The sequence below is a fragment of the Pyrus communis genome, chromosome 6 (assembly GCF_041283825.1).
Source record: "Pyrus communis isolate YQ-2024b chromosome 6, ASM4128382v1, whole genome shotgun sequence".
Lineage (NCBI taxonomy): Eukaryota > Viridiplantae > Streptophyta > Magnoliopsida > Rosales > Rosaceae > Pyrus > Pyrus communis.
The window spans coordinates 11,143,163-11,165,074 of NC_142570.1; the positions used below are offsets into that span (position 1 = coordinate 11,143,163).

At 42.0% G+C, this 21,912-nt stretch overlaps 1 protein-coding gene across 1 annotated transcript; it reads left to right on the plus strand.

Moving 5' to 3' along the window:
• Positions 1–8,445: 8,445 nt before the first annotated feature.
• LOC148696286 (uncharacterized) lies at positions 8,446–10,017 on the plus strand. The gene is made up of 2 exons (XM_088695176.1): positions 8,446–9,095; positions 9,201–10,017. Exons 1-2 carry the CDS (start codon positions 8,446–8,448, stop codon positions 10,015–10,017), a joined length of 1,467 nt encoding a protein of 488 aa, XP_088551302.1.
• The last annotated feature ends 11,895 nt before the right edge of the window (positions 10,018–21,912 follow it).

The following is a 21,912-nucleotide window of genomic DNA, read 5'->3' on the forward strand; positions in this document are numbered from 1 at the left end:
AGGAGGAGGAGGCACGGAGTATGCACTCTGGGAAATACTTTCTAGTAGTGGATATACGTGGGTTGCGTGTCTGAAGTGCACAAGGAAACCGTAAAATTAGGTTTTAGTGGCAAATGGGGTAAAACTTGTGTTGGGCTTGCTTGTCATTGGACTTCGTTGAGTGGCATTACAACCCACTCAAAACTCGTCACGTGATAAGTCTTAAATATAATCTTTTATCATTCTTTTATATTTAAAATTTTCATAATTATTTTTTCTACTAATTAATATATATATATATAATATCTAATGTTTCTTATTTTTTTTCCTTATCCCCCTATTTTTTTTCTTCCCATATACCTCTCCACTTTGTTTTGCCGTAGGTCTTCAATATTCTCTCCCACTTCTTTCTCTCCCAGTTTGTTTCTTGCTTTCCTTCAATTTTATTTTATTTTTTTATTTTTTTTTTGCACCCACTCCAATTTTATCATGGAAAGCAACCAAGAATATGTAAGTTTCTTTTATTTCTTTATACAATAGTTCCTTTGATCATATGACATGAATAACCCACATACAGGCGTATTAGGGTTTTTTCTTTTCTTTCTTTTAATTTGGGGTTTTTGGGTTCGGGTGAAGGTGTTTGCACTACAAAATGAAGTGTCATTACCGAGGGTCACATGTTGTCAAAAAGGTATTTTGCTGTTGCAAATACTTATTTCTGACGGGAAAAAGCCCTTGCTGGGAGTCGGAAATTGTCCCATTGGAAATATTTTTTTTCCAACTAGCCATCAGAATTAATTCATTTTCGACTTACAGGACTTGTCGTTAGTAGTTAGTATTTTATCATAAATGAATTTTCAAAATGGCAAACTTATTTTATTTTTGACATGGAAATGTGGTTGTAAATAACTATAGAGTTGTCGAAATTACTTTTCAAACGACGACAAATATTTTTTACGATGACTTTTTTTCCGACCAAACAATTGTGTCAGAAAATCTTTTTCCAACAAAATAATCTTTATTTACGAGAGTGCACAATCATTGCAATTGCAATTACCAACCATACGAGGTTGTTGAAAATACGTAACGGCTTGACAAAAATAGGCACAAAAACATATTTGTGATGGTCAAGCATCGTTGAAAGTATGTACTTCCAATGGTGAAGCTTTGTCGGTAATACATATTTGCAATGGCAAGCTTCGTCGGGAATATATATATTTTCGACAAAGAAGCCTCGTCGAATATATATATTTGCAATGTTGAAGTTTCGTCGGTAATATATATTTCTGACGGTGAAGCTTCGTTGGAAATATATATTATTGACCATATTTACTCGTCACAAATTTTTTCGTAACCAATATTTGGTTGAAAATGGGTATTTCCTGTAGGAACATTTTTGTTAGAAATGTGCACATTAACGAGAGGAATTTACAATCGAAAAAGTTATTATTCTATTTATAATTAAATTATATATTGAGATTAAAATATGATAAAAATAGGTCTGTAATCGTTAATAATAAATTAACCAAACTATTGTATTAAATTTCTCAACATCCAAACAAAATTATTCATAAAATTATTTTAAAAAAAAAATAGACAATACTTAAATTGGAAAAAAAAAAAAAAAAAGCAATACCCCACGAATAAAACTTAACAAGTTCAGATATTTGATAATATCAAAATGAAAGTATGATGCACTACTGATCTTCATGTTGAGCATCTGACCAACTTTCAACATTCTCCTGTCAAACAAACAATAAAGAGAGTACTTAATTAAAGAAATAATATATTATTCAACAGTAAGATAAACAATAAAAATGAAATAAAACAATTTACCATAGAAGCAGATGGTCCTGAGCGCGCATAATTATTTGAGTTGCTTGGCATCAGTCTTTCAACTAATTCTTGCAAAGAATTCAACTTATCTGTTAAAGTGTTGACTTGGTCCTTCAATTTCTCATGGCTTTCTTCACGTTCTAAGCCCATACGTTTATTACAACTTTGGCTATTTGAGGGATATGCATCTTTAGTACTAAAGCCAGCACCTACACCAAGAAGACGATCATGACTTGGGCCACCAATCACCTCCTTGTATATGACCCAATCATTTACTTCATTTTGTTCTTCCATAGTTTTTCCTTTAATAAAATTGTAATATGTAAGCATAGGTAATACATACAATATCATGTAAAAAAAAAAAATTGAAATTGTGATAACATTGTTTGGGCTCGAAATAATATTGTTGGGCCTAGCATAGGGTTGTGCTCAGCCCAAAGCTGTGTCCAATGCTATGGGCTGCGTGATAAATTCCGGGCCAGTTAGCAGGGTCGGTCGAGTCTTATCCTAAGAAGGAGTAGTCCAGATAAATAAAAAGGGTCGAGGAAGTCCTGGTGCAACTAGGATTCCTAGCCAGCAAGGAATAGAGCCTCGGAAGGGGGGAAAGTTCAAAGTCCTAATGGGAGTAGGTTTGTTTGAAGTAAAGTTGGAACGGGACAAGGACTCCCAATCCAGATAGGGGTTCGATTCGGTCTCAAGGAGTGGGTGCTATAAATACAAGAAATCATGCAACAAAAAAGGACCTGGAATTCAACATACAATTGCCCTGCGTAAAACCTCTCAAACACCTTGAGATTTTTTCCTTTTCTTTTTCTGTCAACACACCTTTAGTTTGGATAAACAACACTGTGAAGGCAACCATTGAACATCTTCAGTTTGGATAAACAACACTGTCGCCGTAGAATCAGCCGACCAAGGAGCATCTTCAGTTTGGATAAACAGCACTGCGTCGAGGCCGACTGGTTACCTATCCAAGTCTCGGCCGAGGAGGGTTTTCGAATCCTTATTGGCAGGGGTCATCTTATCAACCTTCTTGATGAAGTAAGGTGTCACGAGTTACGACATTCGGCGTATTGGACGCCGAGTGATTTTATGATTGGGTATTCACAAGTGAGTTTTAGAGTTCGGCATTCTGACGGTCGAACCATGTTCACTGTCAAGACATACATTACCTTTGAATATTTGTGTCCGTATAGTCTGGTGTCGATTCGACGTGCTTATACTCTTACGAATATAATCACGGTGACCGAATCAGGCACCGACGATTTGTGAACTTCGTAGAACTAGCAGCCTCGTCTTCAGGCTCTAGAACCCAAAGACCGAGAGTGTTCCTTCCTCAGTCGCAGTCGCAAGATTAAGAAGTCAGCAACGCGCTCAACGCGACAACAACGAATTTTACTCCTTGGCTGAGCTCGACCGACGAGTTGGCACGCCTCGCATTCAACCGAAGGGCTTAGTTAGCCGATTAGTTACTTGGCCTGCACGCCACGTAGGCTTTGTAATTTATAGGGTCAACATTTTGGCACTCCTAGTGGGACCATTGCGCTAGACCTTCGGAGTTCATGACCATTGAGACACAATCTGTAAAGAAGAAAATAATCATGGAAAAGTCAACAGCTGACTTACCAGTGCAAGGCCTTGGGCAGGATTTGCATCTGGAGAAAAATTCCGATCATTGTTGCACCGCCTGAGGCTACAAGTGCGACAAGCCGAGAGAATGAAATCTGTCTCGGCGGACAACCTCACAACCCATAAGTCCTTAACCAAACAGCAGGCATGTTCGTTGAGGGAATAATGGAAGATTGCGACGAAGATGGTGGGGAAGGTTCTGATCCACCAACTAGGTCGTTTCTTCGGAGACGACTCGATGAACAATATCGACAGGTCGACCAGTCGATTGGTCAAAAGATGAATGATTTACTAGACGTAATACGAAGTAACGATGACACAAAGACCAGGATGCTTGAACTATTGGTTAGTAAAGCCTTTGAAGATAGCCAGGTCGGCCAACCTCGGCAGCCTTCTTCTACAAATGTTCCAGTACAAGCCGAGAAAGGGTCCGCCCGGCTACAACCAATCAACTTAGAGAAAAGATGTGGACCAGGCAATAGATATGACAGACCAAGCCAGGGAGAAGAAGCAGCTTCCGTCAACATGACCGAAGTCCAAAGAATGATCGACTCGGCCCTAAAGAAGGGACCGAAATTTCCAAAATTCATCCATCCATACTCGGCTTACGTAGAGAGGTTCGAATACCCGCGAGGCTTCAAGGTCCCCGATTTCAGTCTGTTCGTCGGAGAATCGTCTTTATCCTCGTTAGAACATGTGGCTTATTTCACGGCGCAGTGTGGAGACGTCAATAGTGACTTCCATAAACTACGGCTGTTTAACTTTTCACTGACAGGCTCAGCTTTCGCTTGGTACATTAATCTCCCACCGAACTCCGCACAGAGTTGGGAGGAATTGGTCGAGAAATTCCATGAACAATTCTATCGGGTGGGGATGGAAATGTCCGTATCATCATTGGCTAGGATGGCTCAAACGTCCGACGAATCTCCAATGGAATATTTAACAAGGTTTAAGTCAGCCAGGAATTGGTGCCGAGTACTTCTCCCTGAAGTTGAATTCGTTAGGATCGCCCTAAACGGTTTGGACGTGGAATACAAAAAGAAGTTTCTGGGGACAAATATTCGAGATATGTACGAACTTGCTCAACACGTTGAGCAGTATGATTATTTGCTCCGAGAAGAGAAGATGTCAAAGTCACCATCCTGGGGAACGTTGTATAAGAATCCCACCGTTAGTTATGCATTGGCCGAAAGCGATGATACTCAGTATGCCAGTGTGGACGCGGTCGAGATAGTAATTGATGAACCTTATGTTTGCAAGGCGTTAGCTCAAGTTAGTTCCAAAGACACCAAGACCCGTTCGGCCGCCGAAGAAATGAGTAAAACATCGAAAGTGTACACTTTCGATATCACCAAGGCCGATGCAATTTTCGATCAATTATTGGTAGCAAAAATCATCAAACTTCGGCCGGGGCACAATATCCCTAAGGCCGACGAATTGAAGGGCAAAATATATTGCAAGTATCATAATTCTAATAAGCACGCAACCAATAATTGTGTTGTATTCCGAGACGATTCAAAGTTGGATCGAGAAAGGAAAGCTAAAATTCCCGGAGAAGCAGATGACGGTCGACGTCAATCCTTTCCCCCTCAACAACAATTGGTATGGTGGATGCTCATCTCCTTAAAAACAAAGGAAAAGGGAAGGCCGAATACGGCCCGGTGCAGCATGTCCGTAAGCAGAATGGTCAACCACGACTGAAGATTGATTTGTTTTCAAATACACCACTTACGGAACGCTCGAGGCCAACCATCGATGAGCCTATGACGGGGTCGAGTTCCGAGGAAACTCATGAATCAATGGTTTTATGCAACCATTGTAAAACACCAGTCGAACCTAGAAAGAAGACATCTTCGACACCAATTTCAGGCCCGCCATCTACGACCTTTACATAATCGCCAAGGGAATTTAGTAATGGTCCACGACGCCAAGTGTTTGAGAGACTCGGCCCACAGGTACGAAAAAAGACCAGGCCCTGGTCAGGCGGCGTCTTAACTTTGACGTACCTTTCTATAACGAGGATTATTACTCACGCAATGCCAACAGTTCGGGCTCACTGGCCGATCGAAAAACTTTCAAACCGTCCAGGACACCAGATCAACGCTGGTACAGTTACAATTCTCCGACTGGCCTATATACGGCGTTGTCTAAATCTCAAAAACGTCGTCGCCAACGGATAGATTGCATGGCTCGACGACGAGAAGCGCAGGCCAACCTTGCCAACCGGTGGCAACCAAAAGAGGCCGTGGAAAACATTGATGAACGGCCAACCCCGACTATCATGACCGAATTACTCGAAAGGAAAAAAGTAGCGGCTCCCGACTTTGAGATCACTATTGAAGAGTCCGAGAAACGTATCAAGCTCATTCTCCGGCCTGGGAAGACGAGAGCTTGTCTCGAGCATTTTAGACAAGAGGTCGAAAGGAAACTTTCTTCGTTACCACCACTCGAACCGTTCATCAAAATACGACGCAATCTACACCTTCCATTCCTCCGTGACTCCTTGGAGTACATGCGGGAGTTTCATAAGAAATATTCCGCCAATGACTTGTACAGACTACCCAAGGCGTGTCAGGAAGCCCTCGACCTAGCACTAACTTGCCCTGATGCCGAGCAAATTATCCAGAAAACTTCCGACCCAGCAATAAAAGCTAGATTCCAACATATACGGGAGGCTCGGGTCCTCGGCTTTGAGGTCGATCCCTACACGGATATTGACGCTGCCGAATTACCTTTTTCTCTCGAAGACCTTCAGCATTTGCGATATCATTTTGAAGTTTTCTCGGCTGTATCTCTCTTCAGCCTCACAGCCGATGAGGAAAAAAGGGTGGCGCATTTGGATACATATCTAGACACGAGGAACGCCCACATCGCCTACGAAGAACGAGCCCGTAAAATAAAGGACCAAAATAAATCTTCGGTAGTAAACATGGTCGGGGAAGATAGCCAGAATAAGATAGACTCGGTCAACATGCTGCAGAAGCCGGTTCACGCTGAGGCACTCCAAAGTCCGATTGAGGATGCTCCGACGACTGACACTATGGTTACTTCTGTGGAAAACAACGACCATGATCCGATGGGTCCCTCGGTCCTCGAACATATGGAGATCAGTATGGTCCACGTCCTACCAGCTGAGTTCCAACCAAGTACCCATCAGTCAAATTTCTTGGATGGGGACGTAGTTGCTGAAGAAGCAACACAAGTGGATTTCATCGCATATTGTTTTTGTTGGGGACATCTTAGCGTTCGACTTGCATGTGGTAAGCATATAGCTAGCGTTCCTTCTGAGCCAGGATCAAACTCTTCTTTTGAGTATGATTGGGCCTCGCAGTTGAATCTCGTTACCCTTCCGTGTGGTTATGGGGGCGCGCAGCAAACGACGACGATTGGGAAGTCCGAAACGAGGACAACCTTAAGGCAGCTTTGGCCGAACTATTCCCCCGTTCCCCCTCGGTTAATCTCCAACATCTAAAGCCGTTATACGTCACGGCTCATATCGAAGGAATTCCCATTTCTAAAGTGTTTGTCGACTGTGGAGCCACAATCAACATTATGCCGATGTCCGTTATGAAGGCCTTACGCCGTTCTGATAACAAGCTTATCCCGTCAGGCATAACTATGAGCAGCTTTATCGGCGATAAGTCTCAGACCAAATAAGTGCTCCCGTTGGAAGTCAACGTTGCCGGTCGTCACCACATGACGTCATTCTTTATAATTGACTCCAAGACTGACTATAATGCATTGCTCGGCCACGATTGGGATCCACCAAACCAGTTGCATTCCTTCATCACTATACCAAGTTCTCATCTTTTGGGATGGCAAATCGGTCGTAGTGCACCCAGCCGATAATCAGCCATTTGAAACCAACATGATTCAAGCTCGCTATTACGATGATCACGTCGGCTATATCACCCTCCAAGGTTTTAACGAGGATGGACGGCCGACGAGAATTTTGGTACAGAAAGCTATTGAGGTAGGCGCCGAGACTATCCAACAGGATTCGGCGAGACTCGGCTTGGCAGATTTACTTACCAATGCCGATGATTGATGCCACCAAGCAAGAAAGGCGTCAGGCCGCGGTTTCATCGACAATGGAACGTCTGCTGGCCCATTGGTACGCCATTGCCAAACAACCACATTCCGGCATCAACTTAATCGAATTTTTGGCTGAAGCAGATAATGGCCCCGTTCTATCTTTTGACAAAGTTCAAGCCGCACCAGCCGAACTCGAAGACAATCGGCCCCAGGTTAAGGACCCGTTGGAAGAAATCAATGTTGGCACAGCCGATGATCTTCGAACATTGTTTATTAGCGCGTTACTACCACCTTCTATGAAGGTCGAGCTTTGTAAATTGCTTCAGGAGTTTAGAGATTGCTTCGCGTGGACCTACCATGAGATGCCAGTCCTTGACCGAAACCTTGTAGAACATGAGCTACGCATCAAGGACGGGTGTAAGCCTTTTTGACAACCCCCACGCCGGTTTTCGACCGAAGTACAACGTGGCATCAAGGACGAATTAGTTCGGCTTCTAAAAGCCGGGTTTATTAGGACTGCTCGGTACGTCGAATGGTTGGCCAATATCGTCCCGGTGTTAAAGAAAAATGGAGCCTTTCGCATTTGCATCAATTTTCGTAATCTAAATCTGCCCACTCCCAAAGATGAATACACAATGCCAATCTCAGACTTGCTAATTGATGTTGTAGCTAATCATGAATTGCTATCTTTCATGGATGGCCATGCCGGTTATAACCAGATCTTTATCACTGAAGCCGACGTCCATAAGACGCCCTTCCGCTGCCCAGGGGCACTTGGTACCTACGAATAGGTAGTCATGCCATTCGGCCTTAAGAATGCCGGCGCCACATACCAACGAGCCATGCATACGATATTCCACGACTTAATCGGTACAATCGTCGAAGTTTATATCGATGATGTGGTGGTAAAATCAAAGCGCCGCTAAACGCACCTGGATGATCAGCGGCAAGCGTTCCTTCGTTCGGATGGGCCAGAATAATCTCAAAATGAACCCGGCCAAGTATGCCTTTGGTGTTTCGGCCGGTAATTTCTTAGGGTTTTTGGTACACCATTGCGGCATTGAAGTCAACAAAAATAAAGCCCGCGCAATCATTAGCGCCCCACCTCCGGCAACAAAGAAGCAGCTCCAGTCGTTACTCGGGAAGATAAATTTTCTCAGCCGCTTTATCGCCAATTCGGCCGGTAAGATGAAGGCATTTTCTACGCTCCTCAAACTTAAGGATTCTGACAAGTTTGAATGGCGCGAAGAGCATCAAACAACATTTAGGCAAATCAAGGTGGCCCTTTCCACACCACCTGTACTAATTCCACCTTGTCGCGGCAAACCCCTTAAACTGTACATTTCGGCAGCCGCTGAATCCATTGGTTGTCTCCTCGCACAAGATAACAATGTGGGGCGTGAACAAGCTATCTTTTATCTCAGCCGTAATCTGAATTCGCCGGAGCTCAATTATTCACCCGTTGAAAAACTCTGCTTAGCTTTGTTTTTCGCCGCATCAAAACTTCGGCACTACATGCTCCCATCTGTTACGCAGGTCATTGCCCAAACAGATGTGATTCGTTACATGCTCACTCGGCCTATCGTCAAAGGCCGAATTGGGAAATGGACGCTCGCGTTATCCGAATTCAGTCTACAATACATACCCCAAAAGGCCGTCAAAGGCCAAGCTCTCGCCGATTTTTTGGCCCAACACCCTTCTCCTTATGGTTTTGGGGGTAGCGACGTCGACATCGGTTTAGTCACAACACGCAATAACCATTGGACTATGCATTTTGATGGTTCCAAAACTTCGACTGCGGCTGGTGCTGGTATTGCCATTCAGTCACTCGACCACTATCGTTGGTATTTTTCTCTTAAGTTGGATTTTAGCTGTACAAATAATCAGGCCGAGTATGAAGCTTTCATCATCGGCCTCCATGTTTTACACGATTTACGAGCATCCCGCGTTCTCATCCTCGGTGATTTCGAACTCGTGATTAACCAGCTCAATGACATGTTTCGTTGCATGAGTTGTACTTTAGTGCCCTATCATATGGTCGCCACCTACCTGGCCGAGTCGTTTGAACGGATTACATTTGAGCATATTTCACGTATTCACAACACGGACGCCAACGAACATGCCCAGATCGCCTCCGAAGCACAACTCACGAAGGGCAAGCTAAGCCGGGTAACACCCACAAGTCTACGATCGTACCCAACCTTGGTCAATCGACAAACTCTCCAGCGCAAGCACATAATACGCACAAGGGTGATGTCGTTCCCATCCTTACTAGAACGGGGAGACCCCGTAGAAGTATGTGCCGTCAAGGTGCAACCAGACGATTGGAGAAAGACGATGCTACGATACCTCGATAACCCCGATGGGAAACATGACCGGAGAATGAAGGTCTTCGCCACGAATTATGTGTCATACCAAAATGAATTATACCGCAAGGGTGATGATGGTTTACTACTATTGTGCCTCGGCCCACACGAGGCTGCCCAAGCGATGGGCGAGGTACATGAAGGAATTTGTGGAGCTCACCAATCAAGATGAAAAATACGCTGGTTGCTTCGACGACACGGTTACTTTTGGCCCAGTATATTAAAGGATTGCATCGAATATGCACAGAGATGTATACCGTGCCAAATTCATGGACTCGTGCAGAGAGCCTCAGCCGAATTACTCCACTCGGTTACTAAACCATGGCCGTTCAGGGGATAGGCAATCGACGTAATTGGAAAAATCACGCCATCGTCGGGAGCGGCAAAATATGCGTGGATAATAGTAGCAACTGACCATTTCACTAAGTGGGTCGAGGCAAGAAACGATCATAACCGACAATGGCACCATATTCACGGCCGACAGGTTTAAGGAATACGCGGTAGGTCTGAATATCCGACTTGAGCAATCTACGCCGTACTACCCACAGGCAAACGGGCAGGCTGAGGCAAACAATAAAGTGTTGATCGGCATTCTCGAAAAAAGGGTAAGAGAGAGGCCTGGGCTGTGGCATTTAAAGTTAAACGAAGCATTATGGGCATACCGAACTTCACCCCAGTCGGCCACCGGAACGACTCCTTACGCGTTTACTTATGGACACAATGCTATGTTACCAGTCGAGTTGAGTATAAACTCATTACGAGTGATCGAGCAAAATAGTTCGTTTAGTGCCGAATATAGTCAAGCTATGCGACAAAAATTAGAAGACTTGGAAGAAAATCAGATCGACGCGAGTAACTTATTAATAGCACATAAGAAAATTGTCGAGCGAGCGTATAACCAGCGCGTCAGACAAAAAACGTTTGGCGAAGGAGAATTAGTTTGGCAAACGGTGTTGCCTGTTGGGATTAAGGACCCCAGGTTTAGCAAATTGTCGCCAAATTGGGAAGGGCCATTCATTGTTCACAAAGTTCTCGGTAATGGGGCATATTATCTCAGAGATCAGACCGGTTTAATTCACAAATTGCCGATTAATGGAAAATTTTTGAAAAAGTACTATCCAGTCACGTGGGAAATGCAAGAATAAATACCATTGTATTAATTCATAACAAAAATGAACAGATACATTCGAGAGGCTCCTAAAAATAATTTTCTAGGGGGTAAAAGGGAGGAAAGTCTCGAGGGCAGCTTTTAACTCCAGCCACTTCATTTCGCTCAAAATTATCTCAGCCTGCCTCGTCTTCTTATTGAGCTGCAGTTGCTGGATGTGCCGAACGCCGGTAGCAAAGGCCGTAAGCCGAGTTCTGTTGGCCTCAAAATCTCTCTCAAGCTCTGAAGCAGTAGCGGACCTTTGCCATTGAAGCTCAGCAATTTGACATTGGAGGTCGGAGATCTGGCGATCAAACTCGGTCAGCTGCGCTTTCTTGGCTTTTATCACCTTCACCTCCGCTCGGCTCGCCTCATGCGCGACCTTGGCCGCCTTCAAGTCGTCCTCGGCCCGCAGAGCTTGTTCGAAAATGGTGAAGTGCTGTCGAGTCTGCTCCAGAAGGTCAGTAAGGTAGGAGATATTCTCCGTGCTCAGGTAACCGCCGCTGGTAAGGTCATTTAAGCACTCCTCAACGGAGTCAAGACCCTTGCATTGGAGAACTTAGGAGATAGAGAAGGACAGGAGTTCGTGCGGTTTGACCAAAGCTTGGGCCTCGGGCACGGCCTCCACTGGTTCAGCAGGAGCAGCAGAGGAGCCGACCTTACCAGTCGTGCTCTGAAGAAAAGCGTCGAGCTCTACTTCCCACGAAGGCTGCACATAGAGGGAAATTTGTAAAGGAAAATAAGATGTGAAATACATGTAGTGCATGACAAAGGGATTGTTTTTAGACCTGCCGGGAGGAGACTTCGGCCATACCCTCTGGGATTGTTTTTGACAAAGGGGTCATTGCTCAAACCCACGGAACTTAATGGCGGAGCCCAGTGCCTTAGACCGCTTCTCAATTCACGCGGTCGATGGAGGTTATCTACATTTGATGGCCACAACGGTGCCCAGGAAATATAGACAACGCCTGTCGGCGCATAAAATTATCGGTGAAATGAACGTTCGGGCACCTGACATTTAATATTTCTTTAAGAACAAGTGTCATGATAAAATCAACATAAAAGAAAGAAGACTTACAAAGGCCGAGGAAACTTCTTGTGGAGGAATGGGGAGGTCTTCATCCTGCGGATGGAGTGGCGTTTCGACCGTCGTCTCAGGATCGGCCAGAGGCCTCTTTCCACGATTCGCCGTAGGTAGATCCGGTTGGACGGCTGCCTCGACCACAGCGGGATCTCGTCGCTCTCATCGTCCTGAGGAAACTTTTGTTACGACTAGAAGGCTAAATAAACAAAGGATAGCGGTGGAATCATACCTCCCAGCTAGCTCAGCGGGCATCGCAACCAAGGGGGAGGTCGCAGGCTAGTACGAATGACCCCTAATGTTGACGAAGATCAGCATCTTCGGTCTCGGCCCACGCTGCCGTCGGAAGCCTGACCGAGGCGGGATATTCCTGACGCCGGCACACCAGGAACTCGTTGTCAGAGAGGACGTCGAGGCTGAAGAAGTGTTTGAGGACTTCGTCGGCCCGGTGAGGTGGCGCCGGTCGAGAGGCTAGTTGAGGGCCGTGCACTGGAAAACGGGAACCTCGGGCTGAAGGGTGGAGAAGTAAACCTGCAGCCAGAGTTGGATTACCCAGAAGGGTCCGGTTTGGTACGGGTCGATTTTGTTGATGGTCGTCTCGGCCAAACAGCGGAAGAGATTGGCAAGGATGGCCAGACTGAGCGCCAAAGAGTGACCACTAGCCAGGGCCTGAGCCACCGACATATTCTCGACCAAGCACTTGTTCGACCTGGTACAACAAATAAATTTGTTGTACCAATAGAATAGGAAGGCTTCATGTTCTCCCTTCCTAAGGCTCTCCTCGCCTCGGCCGGCGAAATGAAGGATAAGAGTGTTGTAATTGAAGAAGTTCTTGTGTAGCTTCTGAACTTCCTCTTTTTAAGGCTCCCTATCGCCTCGGCTGAGTGTCTCGACGGCCCATTCGTCAAACAGCACTTTTAGGTCGAGAGGCGAGGGGTATTCGGAGAAAGCGGCATCAATTGGGAGACCAAACGGGGAAGTCCTAAAGATAGCCGAGATGTCAAGGATGGTGGGGCCGAGAGTGCCGAAGGGGAGGATCATGGTGTTGGTAGCCGAACACCATAAACTCAGGGCCGCCATGAGCAGTTCTCTGTCCATGGTAATCTCCATGGTCAAGAGCATGATGGCGTCATAAGTGCCGATAGTTTTCCACTCTTCGCTGAAGAATGCACGCATTTGGTCGACCCAGGCGGCCCAAGCTGCAGTAATCGAGGGCCAAGCTCCTTGAGGCCGTGCCAAGCACCATTTCGACCAATCGAACCCCTGCAGCAAGGGTGTTAAGCATTGTTCCTTGAGAAGGTTGGTGATGCACGACGGCACTGCATCTTTGAATAATGGACCCAGAATTTGGTGAGTGGTGGCTAGATCATTTTCGAAGCGTAGCGCTCTGGTCGATGAAGTCCTTGCATTTGTTGCACTCGTCGGAAAGTTTGGAGATGAAGGAGGCCTTTGGTAAAGAATGGAGTGGTGCGTAGGTTTGAAAAGGGGGCTTCAAAGAGATGAACTTGAGGTCGTTGTTTGAGCAAGCAGGAATGGCAAAGGGAATATTTCAAAATTTCTGAAAGCGTGGGATACGAATGGTAGAAATTTGGGTATTTATAGGCGTTTCAGAAAGAAGATCAAACGTTTAGTATTCGAAAGCACTAGTTTGAATTGGGGGGAAATTTTACCGGGAAATGACCCCAATCATTTCGGATATTTTGGGAACCTGTAAGGATAGGATCGAGGTTTTCGAGGATCCAGGACGCACGATTGCGTGCGGCGACGGTTTTAATGAATTAATGAGGAAGAGACGCTTCGGTGGGTGCACGTTTTCGAGGGCCATGATTGAAAGTTGTTATGATTGACATAGAGTCGACACGTGGCTGTACGTCGGGGGTAACGAGGATAGTGCAATCATGTCCCATAAATGTGCATAGTAATGGTTATCAAGAAAAGCGAAGTCTAAAAAGCAAAAGATGGTTCCGCTTCTTCAAGGTCGAAGCCCGACCAAAGGTTGACAGTCAGTGACCTTAGAAGCGAGGGGGCAATGTTTGGGCCCGAAATAATATTGTTGGGCCGAGCATAGGGTTGGCTCGGCCCAAAGCTGTGTCAAATGCTATGGGCTGCGTGATAGATTCCGGGCCAGTTAGCAGGGTCAGTCGAGTCCTATCCTAAGAAGGAGTAGTCCAGATAAATAAAAAGGGTCGAGGAAGTCCTGGTGCAACCAGGATTCCCGGCTAGCAAGGAATAAAGCCTCGGAAGGGGGGAAAGTTCAAAGTCCTAATGGGAGTAGGTTTGTTCGAAGTAAAGTTGGAACGGGACAAGGACTCCCAATCCAGATTGGGGTTCGATTCGATCTCAAGGAGTGGGTGCTATAAATACAAGAAATCATGCAACAAAAAAGGACTTGGAATTCAACATACAATTGCCCTGCGCCAAACCTCTCAAACACCTTGAGATTTTTTCCTTTTCTTTTTCTGCCAACACATCTTCAGTTTGGATAAACAGCACTGTGAAGGCAACCGGCGAACATCTTCAGTTTGGATAAACAACACTGTCACCGTAGAATCAGCTGACGAAGGAGCATCTTTAGTTTGGATAAACAACACTGCGTTGAGGCCGACTGGTTACCTATCCAAGTCTCGGTTTAAACCGACTTACCTTACGATTACATTTGTCGTGTAGGAGCAAAATTATGCAACGGAGGTGATCTCAAACAACAAATTGTACCTAATCGTCATTTTATATTAAAACAATACAGTGAGAAAATCTGATGAACTCTGTCGCGCAGAAAGAGCTTAAGAGACAACATTTTCGTCGGGCAAGATAGTATGATATTAAAAGAAAATATCAATTTTGTGCTTCATTAATTAATTAAAAAAATAATTACAGATAAAAGATATTAAATACGAAGATTTAAAAAATATATTGTAAAATTGAAACTAAATATATACAACCCAAAAAAAAAAATGTTCGTTCAAATATATTACTAAAAAAAATAGGAATAGTAAACTACGGGAGGTCTTGGTCACTGCTGGGGCGGCTTATCGAACAGCTACACAGGGGGCTCTTGGGATGATGAATGGGGTGGCTCGTGGGAAAGTGGCATAAACTCGGGCGGTGACGATGGAATCATAATGACATAAGCTGATAAGTTTTGGGATACGACCATGAAGTACTGGGGGGCTAATTCCCTTTAACGTGCCAGCTCCTCGTCCACTTGTTGAAGTCAAGGTTCGGTCTCGGTCGCTGCATTGGAACTCGACGAAGATCAGGACCCGACTTCCCCGACTCGACCCGCCCTAAGGCCGTGGATTTCTTTGCCCTTCCTTTGGCCGACCCCATTCATCAGCACCTAGAGAGACACTTCTGGGTCGGGTGTCAGCTCCTCCACAAGCACGTTAAGATGATGCTGGGAGAGAGTGGTGAGGTACTCGTCCTTCTTCTGTACCAGTGAAGCCTACAAAAAAAAAAAAAAAAAAAAATATGAAGTTAGTCAATTGGAATTTAAACCATAAATAGTAATTAAAAATAATATACAAAGTTATGGAAGAATATATACTTAGATAAATCTCATCCGCAACATTTTGCCATAGTTGTCATGGGCCTCCCCCCAGACCACCACATCTGGTAATTTCTCCCTAGCCTCCCACTGTTACTCAACTCGGTAAGATAGGGGTCAAGAACCTGAGTGGCGCTCCTACGGCTTCTGCTCTCGGCTTCCCTTATTTGCCGCCGATACTTTCTGCACATTAAAAAGTGTTAGCTTAAATGAAGATAAAAAAACAAATATAGCATACAAATGAAATTAATATAAAATTTAAAAAAAAATTACCTAGAACTTTTCACTCTCAGAGTGAGCGCAAAGCTAGTGCCACTTGTCCACCCTCTCCAGGAACTCCTTAGGCAGGTCCGCTTGTGTTGCATGTAGTGTCGGACATGAGTCATAGTACTTGTGGAGCTTGTACTTCCACTCCTTATACCGTGATCTCCAGACCCAGTTGAGGTAATCCACAATTTTTTTTCCAATCGTGTAAAGTTTATTTGCACAATCAAATTTAGTTCGTTGGGCAAATAGTAATTTCTAATAGTGCTTAACGAGGCTAATGTTCAATAAACAAAGAAGACAAATGAGATGATTAGAGTAATATGTGGCTGACTTTAGAGAAGGAACCTTAATAATCCAAAAAAAATAAAGGAAAAATTTGAAATAAGTCCAATTTTTAGTGACTTTTGACTTTTAAAATATATCCAATTTTTAGTTACTTTGGACCCATTTATTGCTAGAAGTTAACTTTTGTGCTAAGTGTCACTGTGGCCTTATTGCAAGCCAACAATATGTTGAAGAAGGAAACCCCTTTAAGCTTTCCTCTCATATTTATACTTTCTCATTTATATCTGATTCAATGGTCACCCTAAAACACATTGAAGAGTCGAAAAAATCAACAAATCCGGATCCGTTCTCATGATCAATTGATCCAAGAAATAAAGACTTAAACTAAAGAGAATGACTTGCGAAGTCGAGGGCCAATTCAAGGATATGCAACACGCCATTCGACATTGCTAGTTAAAGTATGCTACAATATAATGCTTGTCGAAATTTACACGCAATTTGTGATGAGGTTGTCTATTTTCTTTCGTAAACAGGTGATCATATGATTAATATTTAACTACTGTTCAAAATTTACATGCAATTCGACTAATTGAAGATTTAATTAGTTTGACAGTGTAATAATATAAGTTGATTATACTGTTTTGTTAGAGAACGCTTTCTTCTCCACAACCATGTCAATGCTTTCTGATTCATCCTTTGCCTTCTTGCTCTACTCTTAACTTATTTTTTAATCTCATGGGTGCGCATGCTGTATAAAACCAAATTTAATTTGCCTAATAATAATAAAGGAAAACAATAACAAAAAGGACAATTATTTTATGATATCTGGCTACCAGGCAGATGCTTTAGGAGACGATAATGTAATATATATATATATATATATATATATATATATATATATATATATATAAGCACTTGGATCTTCGAATATGGAGAATCTTCAGAAATGTTCCATTTGGAAGTTTTAGATATAAATAAATATATATATATAGGGATTAGTTGTGAGGTCTACACTACCTCGAACTTTAACAATCCGAATCATCTACTTTTCAAGTTGCATCTCATAGATTATATTTACAAAATATTAGCGAAATTAAAAATGTTGAAGACATCTAATTGGGTTAAAAAAGAATAGAAGAAAGGATTCTGGCTTATATAATTCCAGTTGTTGAAAATGGGCCTTAATCTCACCAAGAACTCCATTTTCAATGAATTCTGAGTCTGGGTGCTTAGCAGACCCTACTTTCACATTTCTTCCTTCGACTTCCATAGCCATGATGTGGTGAAAAAGACTGATTCAACGAGATTCCCTCGTCTGAGAACCACCATTCCCGCACTATTCCTCCCCACTAAAAAGAGAAATTGATAATCTCGATAGGCATGAAAGCAGAACCAAATGTTGAGGTTTCAAAGGACATTTATTTTGATACTTATTTTATACGCACTATCTGGTAATGTATCTTAATGGTTTGAACCGTTTATTTTATGGAGTAGAATTCTCTCATTTCTTTTTTTCTTCCCCTTCCTTCCCTTTCTATTTGAATGGTCACGGTTAAACCACGTCAACATCTTATATTCATTTTTTATAGCAAGAGAGAGACAAAATAAGAGAATGTAAGAGGAGAGGATAGAAGGGGATAGGAAGAGAAGGGGAGAGAATCCTAGTCCTTGTTTTATGTCTTCCTTTAAAGATTATGTTTACCAAAAATATCAAAATTTGAAACCATATGATCGGTGAATTAAATGACAGTCATTTTTGTGGTTTTTTCTGAATCGTATTTGTCAATTGTCTTCATTACAAATAAATATCTTATGATCTTGAATTTGTTTAATTTTTTTACAAGAATAATCTATAAGTGATCTACTAAAATATAACCGACTTGAATCGTTACAAATAAAACTACAGAATGAGCCCTACAAAGTGTGCATATATATATATATATACACACATATACATGTATATATGTTATATATACATGTATATGTGTGTATATATGTATGTATGTATATATACATGTATATGTGTGTATATATGTATGTATGTATGTATATATGTGTATATATATATATATATATATATATATATATATATATAGCCACCGAGCTGTCTCTTTCGTGGGCGATGAATCATCCACATTTCACAGGAGGACCGCACGGCAACTAATTTTAAATCCCAGGTCCTCCTCAAAAGCTTACAGATGCTGAAATTGGGTTTGCTTTTTCATCGTTTGTCGCATCAACTGTCACGGCTAATAATATAGATAATACTAAGGAGATTAAAAGTTTAAATTAAATTTATAAATCAAATAACGTGCTATCAATAAATAAAAAATAACACGTTAATTAATACTTAGGTTATAATTTAATCATTTTCAACCCCATAATTTTGTTTACAAAATTTGTTTAAAAATGTGGTCTTCTTGGCATTAACCTTATAATTAATACAGTAATTACTTATCGGGTAATGCTAGAAAGACCATATTTTAAAACCAAATTTGCAAACAAAATGATATGGTTATTGATGATTGAATTATTATTTAAACGTTGATTAACGTGTTTATTTTCTATTAGTGACACATTATTTAATTCGTAAATTTAATTTAAAATTTTGATCTTTCTAGAATTACCCTTACTTATCAATCATGTACTTCAATCATTATAACTATTATTATTTTAGTGTTTTTTTTATATATGAGTGAATGGCACTGGGAATTGCATTTGTAGGCATTTCAATAAGGAAAAGGATTCCCGCCAGATCCTTTTCTTGGGGATCTTAGGGATCCCGTAATCGTGACCATTCATCGTAATCGTGACATCAGTTTTTGTTAGGTATTATTTATATTTAATTTTAAAATTTAAATTTTGAAAGGATTTCTGACCGCATGATGTACGATGAACGGTCACGATCACGGAATCTCTAGGATCAATAAGAAAAGAATTTGGCGAGGATGCTTTTCTTTCAATAATCCAAAATAATTGCACTACCAAAAAGCTATATACATGGGTGTTGGTTACAACAATTATTTTTTTTTTATTAACTTTTGGTTCATCTGAATTTTTGTTTACGTTATTTTACTTGGTTTTGTACGTTTCTGTCTTTATGTTAGCTATTTTTTTTAATTGGGAAATTAGCTACATATTACAAAAGTTTACGACATATTGATTATATATAAATAACACAACGATGATATAATGACGACATAGTATACACTGTGTTGTAAGCCTTTTACTGAATTGTATTTAGGGCTAGAGAGGGAAAAGGGTCGGCGGCAAGAGAGAGAGATGAGAGAGATGTAATTCTGAGGTGTGTGTTGTATCACCCCATTGTGCCTTTATTTATAGTAGTATGATAGGACGTTAAATCTTTTACCTAATAGAATTACAACTCTAATAGGATAATATCTACTAAAGGGAATATTCCAAGATATCTCTAGATACACTAGAATTTACACAATCACATTCCTAATCTAATAGGATTGCAATAATTCACCTTGAGTGTGTAAATACTCAAACAAAACTTCGCATCAGGTCTTCATCAGTTGAGGTAGAACAGTTGATGAAGTTATCGGCACAACAGGCGAATGCGAATCTCAAATTTAAAAAAAGGATGCATTGGTAATAAAACTCACAAAAACTCGCTATAGTAAAACCTAAAGCAGGTAAAAACCCGTTGACTAAGGAGAAAAGTGAGAAGTATGCATAATGTCTAAAACAAATGTCAAACGGGACAAAAGTAGTGAACTCAACGGAGTATGATCATCCCAGAATGGGTGCCTCATCAAAACCTCGTTAGGTAGAAAAAATCCAATGGGAAAAATGCTCCTAATAGTAGGAAAAAGAGTACATTAAGATCAAGTGAGTATGCTTCTGGATACTCCCTATGAGTTAGACATAACTTCCAAATAAGAGAACTACAATCAATTCAACTCAGATAATTAACGCATACTGATTCCTTGGACGAGCTTCTAAAAAGTAGACTTGGGCAATGACTTGGTGAAAAGATAGGCCAAGTTGTCCTGGGAACGAATTTGCTTGACTTCAATGTTCTGATGCTCTTGTTGCTGGTGAAAATAAAAAAACTTCGGTGCTATATGCTTGGTGTTGTCTCCTTTGATGTATCCTTTCTTTAATTGCTCGATACATGTTGCATTGTCTTCAAAGATTGTTGTAGGAAAGTCAACTACAGAAGTAAGACCACTAGTGCTTCGAATATGTTCCATAACTGATCTCAACCAAAAGCACTCACGCAAGGCTTCATGTAAGGCGAGAATCTCAGCATGGTTCAAAGAAGTCCCAACTAGCGTTTGCTTGGTAGACCTCCAAGATATTGTGGTGTCTCCAACGGTAAAGACATAGCCTATTTAAGAACGTGCCTTATATGGGTCAGATAGATAACCAGCATCTGTGTAACCAACTAGGCGAGAATGAAACCAAGGACAGAGAGGGGCGGCGACTCTTTTTGAGGATTCATAGGTGTAGAACAAGCCCAAATCCATCGTACCCTTGAGGTAGAGAAAAATGTCTTTAACACTATTCCAGTGTCTGCATGTAGGTGTGTTGCTGTATCTAGCCAAAAGATTAACAGAGAAGGAGATGTCGGGTTTAATGCATTGAGCCAAACACAATAAAGCACCAATTGCACTTAGGTATGGAATTTCAGGTTCCAAAATCTTTTCATCATCTTCCTTGGGATGGAAGGGATCTCATTTAGCATCTAGAGTCCGAACAACCATAGGAGTATTCGAAGGCTTCGCTTTATCCTCATTAAAACGTCCCAACACCTTTTGGATGTAGTTCGATTGATGTACTAGGATTCCATCAGAACAATGCTCGATCTCTAGGCAAAGACAATATTGAGTTTTCCCAAGATTCTTCATTTTAAATTTCGATTTCAAGTGAACAACAATTTCCTTAAACTTTGCGGGAGTTCTGATGAGGTTCATGTCGTCGACATAAGCTACATTGATCGCAAATCTGGAATGTGAATTCTTAATGAACACACATGGGCATAGTTCGTTGTTCACATAACCCTGACTCGTCAAATATTCACTTAGACGATTATACCACATCTGGCCTGATTGTTCAATTCGTAGAGTGATATCTTTAATCTAATTGAGAAGGTGTTCCATGGTCTAGAATTATTTGAACCAGTCAATGGAAGTCCTTCTGGAACTTTCATGTAGATTTCCGTATCTAGATCCTTATAAAGATACGCAGTTACCACGTCCATAAGTTACATATTCAGTTTTTTGGAAACTACCAAACTGATAAGGTAGCTGAACGTTATGACATCCATTACGGAGAATTCGTTTCCTTGTAATCAATCATAGGGTGTTGAGAGAAGCCTTGCATTACGAGGTGTGCTTTGTATCGCATTATTTCATTCTTCTCATTACGCTTCATCACAAAAGTCCACTTGTAGCCCACGAGCTTCACATATGGTGGAGTAAGAATTACGGGCCTAAACACCTTACGTTTCGCAAGCAAATCGAGTTCGACCTGGATTGCTGTTTCTAGTTTGACCAATCAGTTCTACATCGACATTCATCAACGGAACGTGGTTCAATGTCATCACTAAGCATGATGTCAGTAGCAACTGTATACATAAATGCATCATCGACAATCATCTTATTCTGATTCTAAACTTCATCCAATACTGCGTAATGGACCGAAATTTCACGATTATCAGGAGGCCAATTTTTCTCGTCTAAAACATCATTGTAATCTAGAAAAACCTCATGCA

Excerpts from the sequence above, each read along its gene's own strand:
- LOC148696286 (XM_088695176.1), top strand. The coding sequence starts at position 8,446 with ATGGGCCAGAATAATCTCAAAATGAACCCGGCCAAGTATGCCTTTGGT. Across the intron at positions 9,096-9,200 it reads ATTGGGAAATGGACGCTCGC|CGACGTCGACATCGGTTTAG; the intron begins GTTATCCGAATT and ends TTTTGGGGGTAG.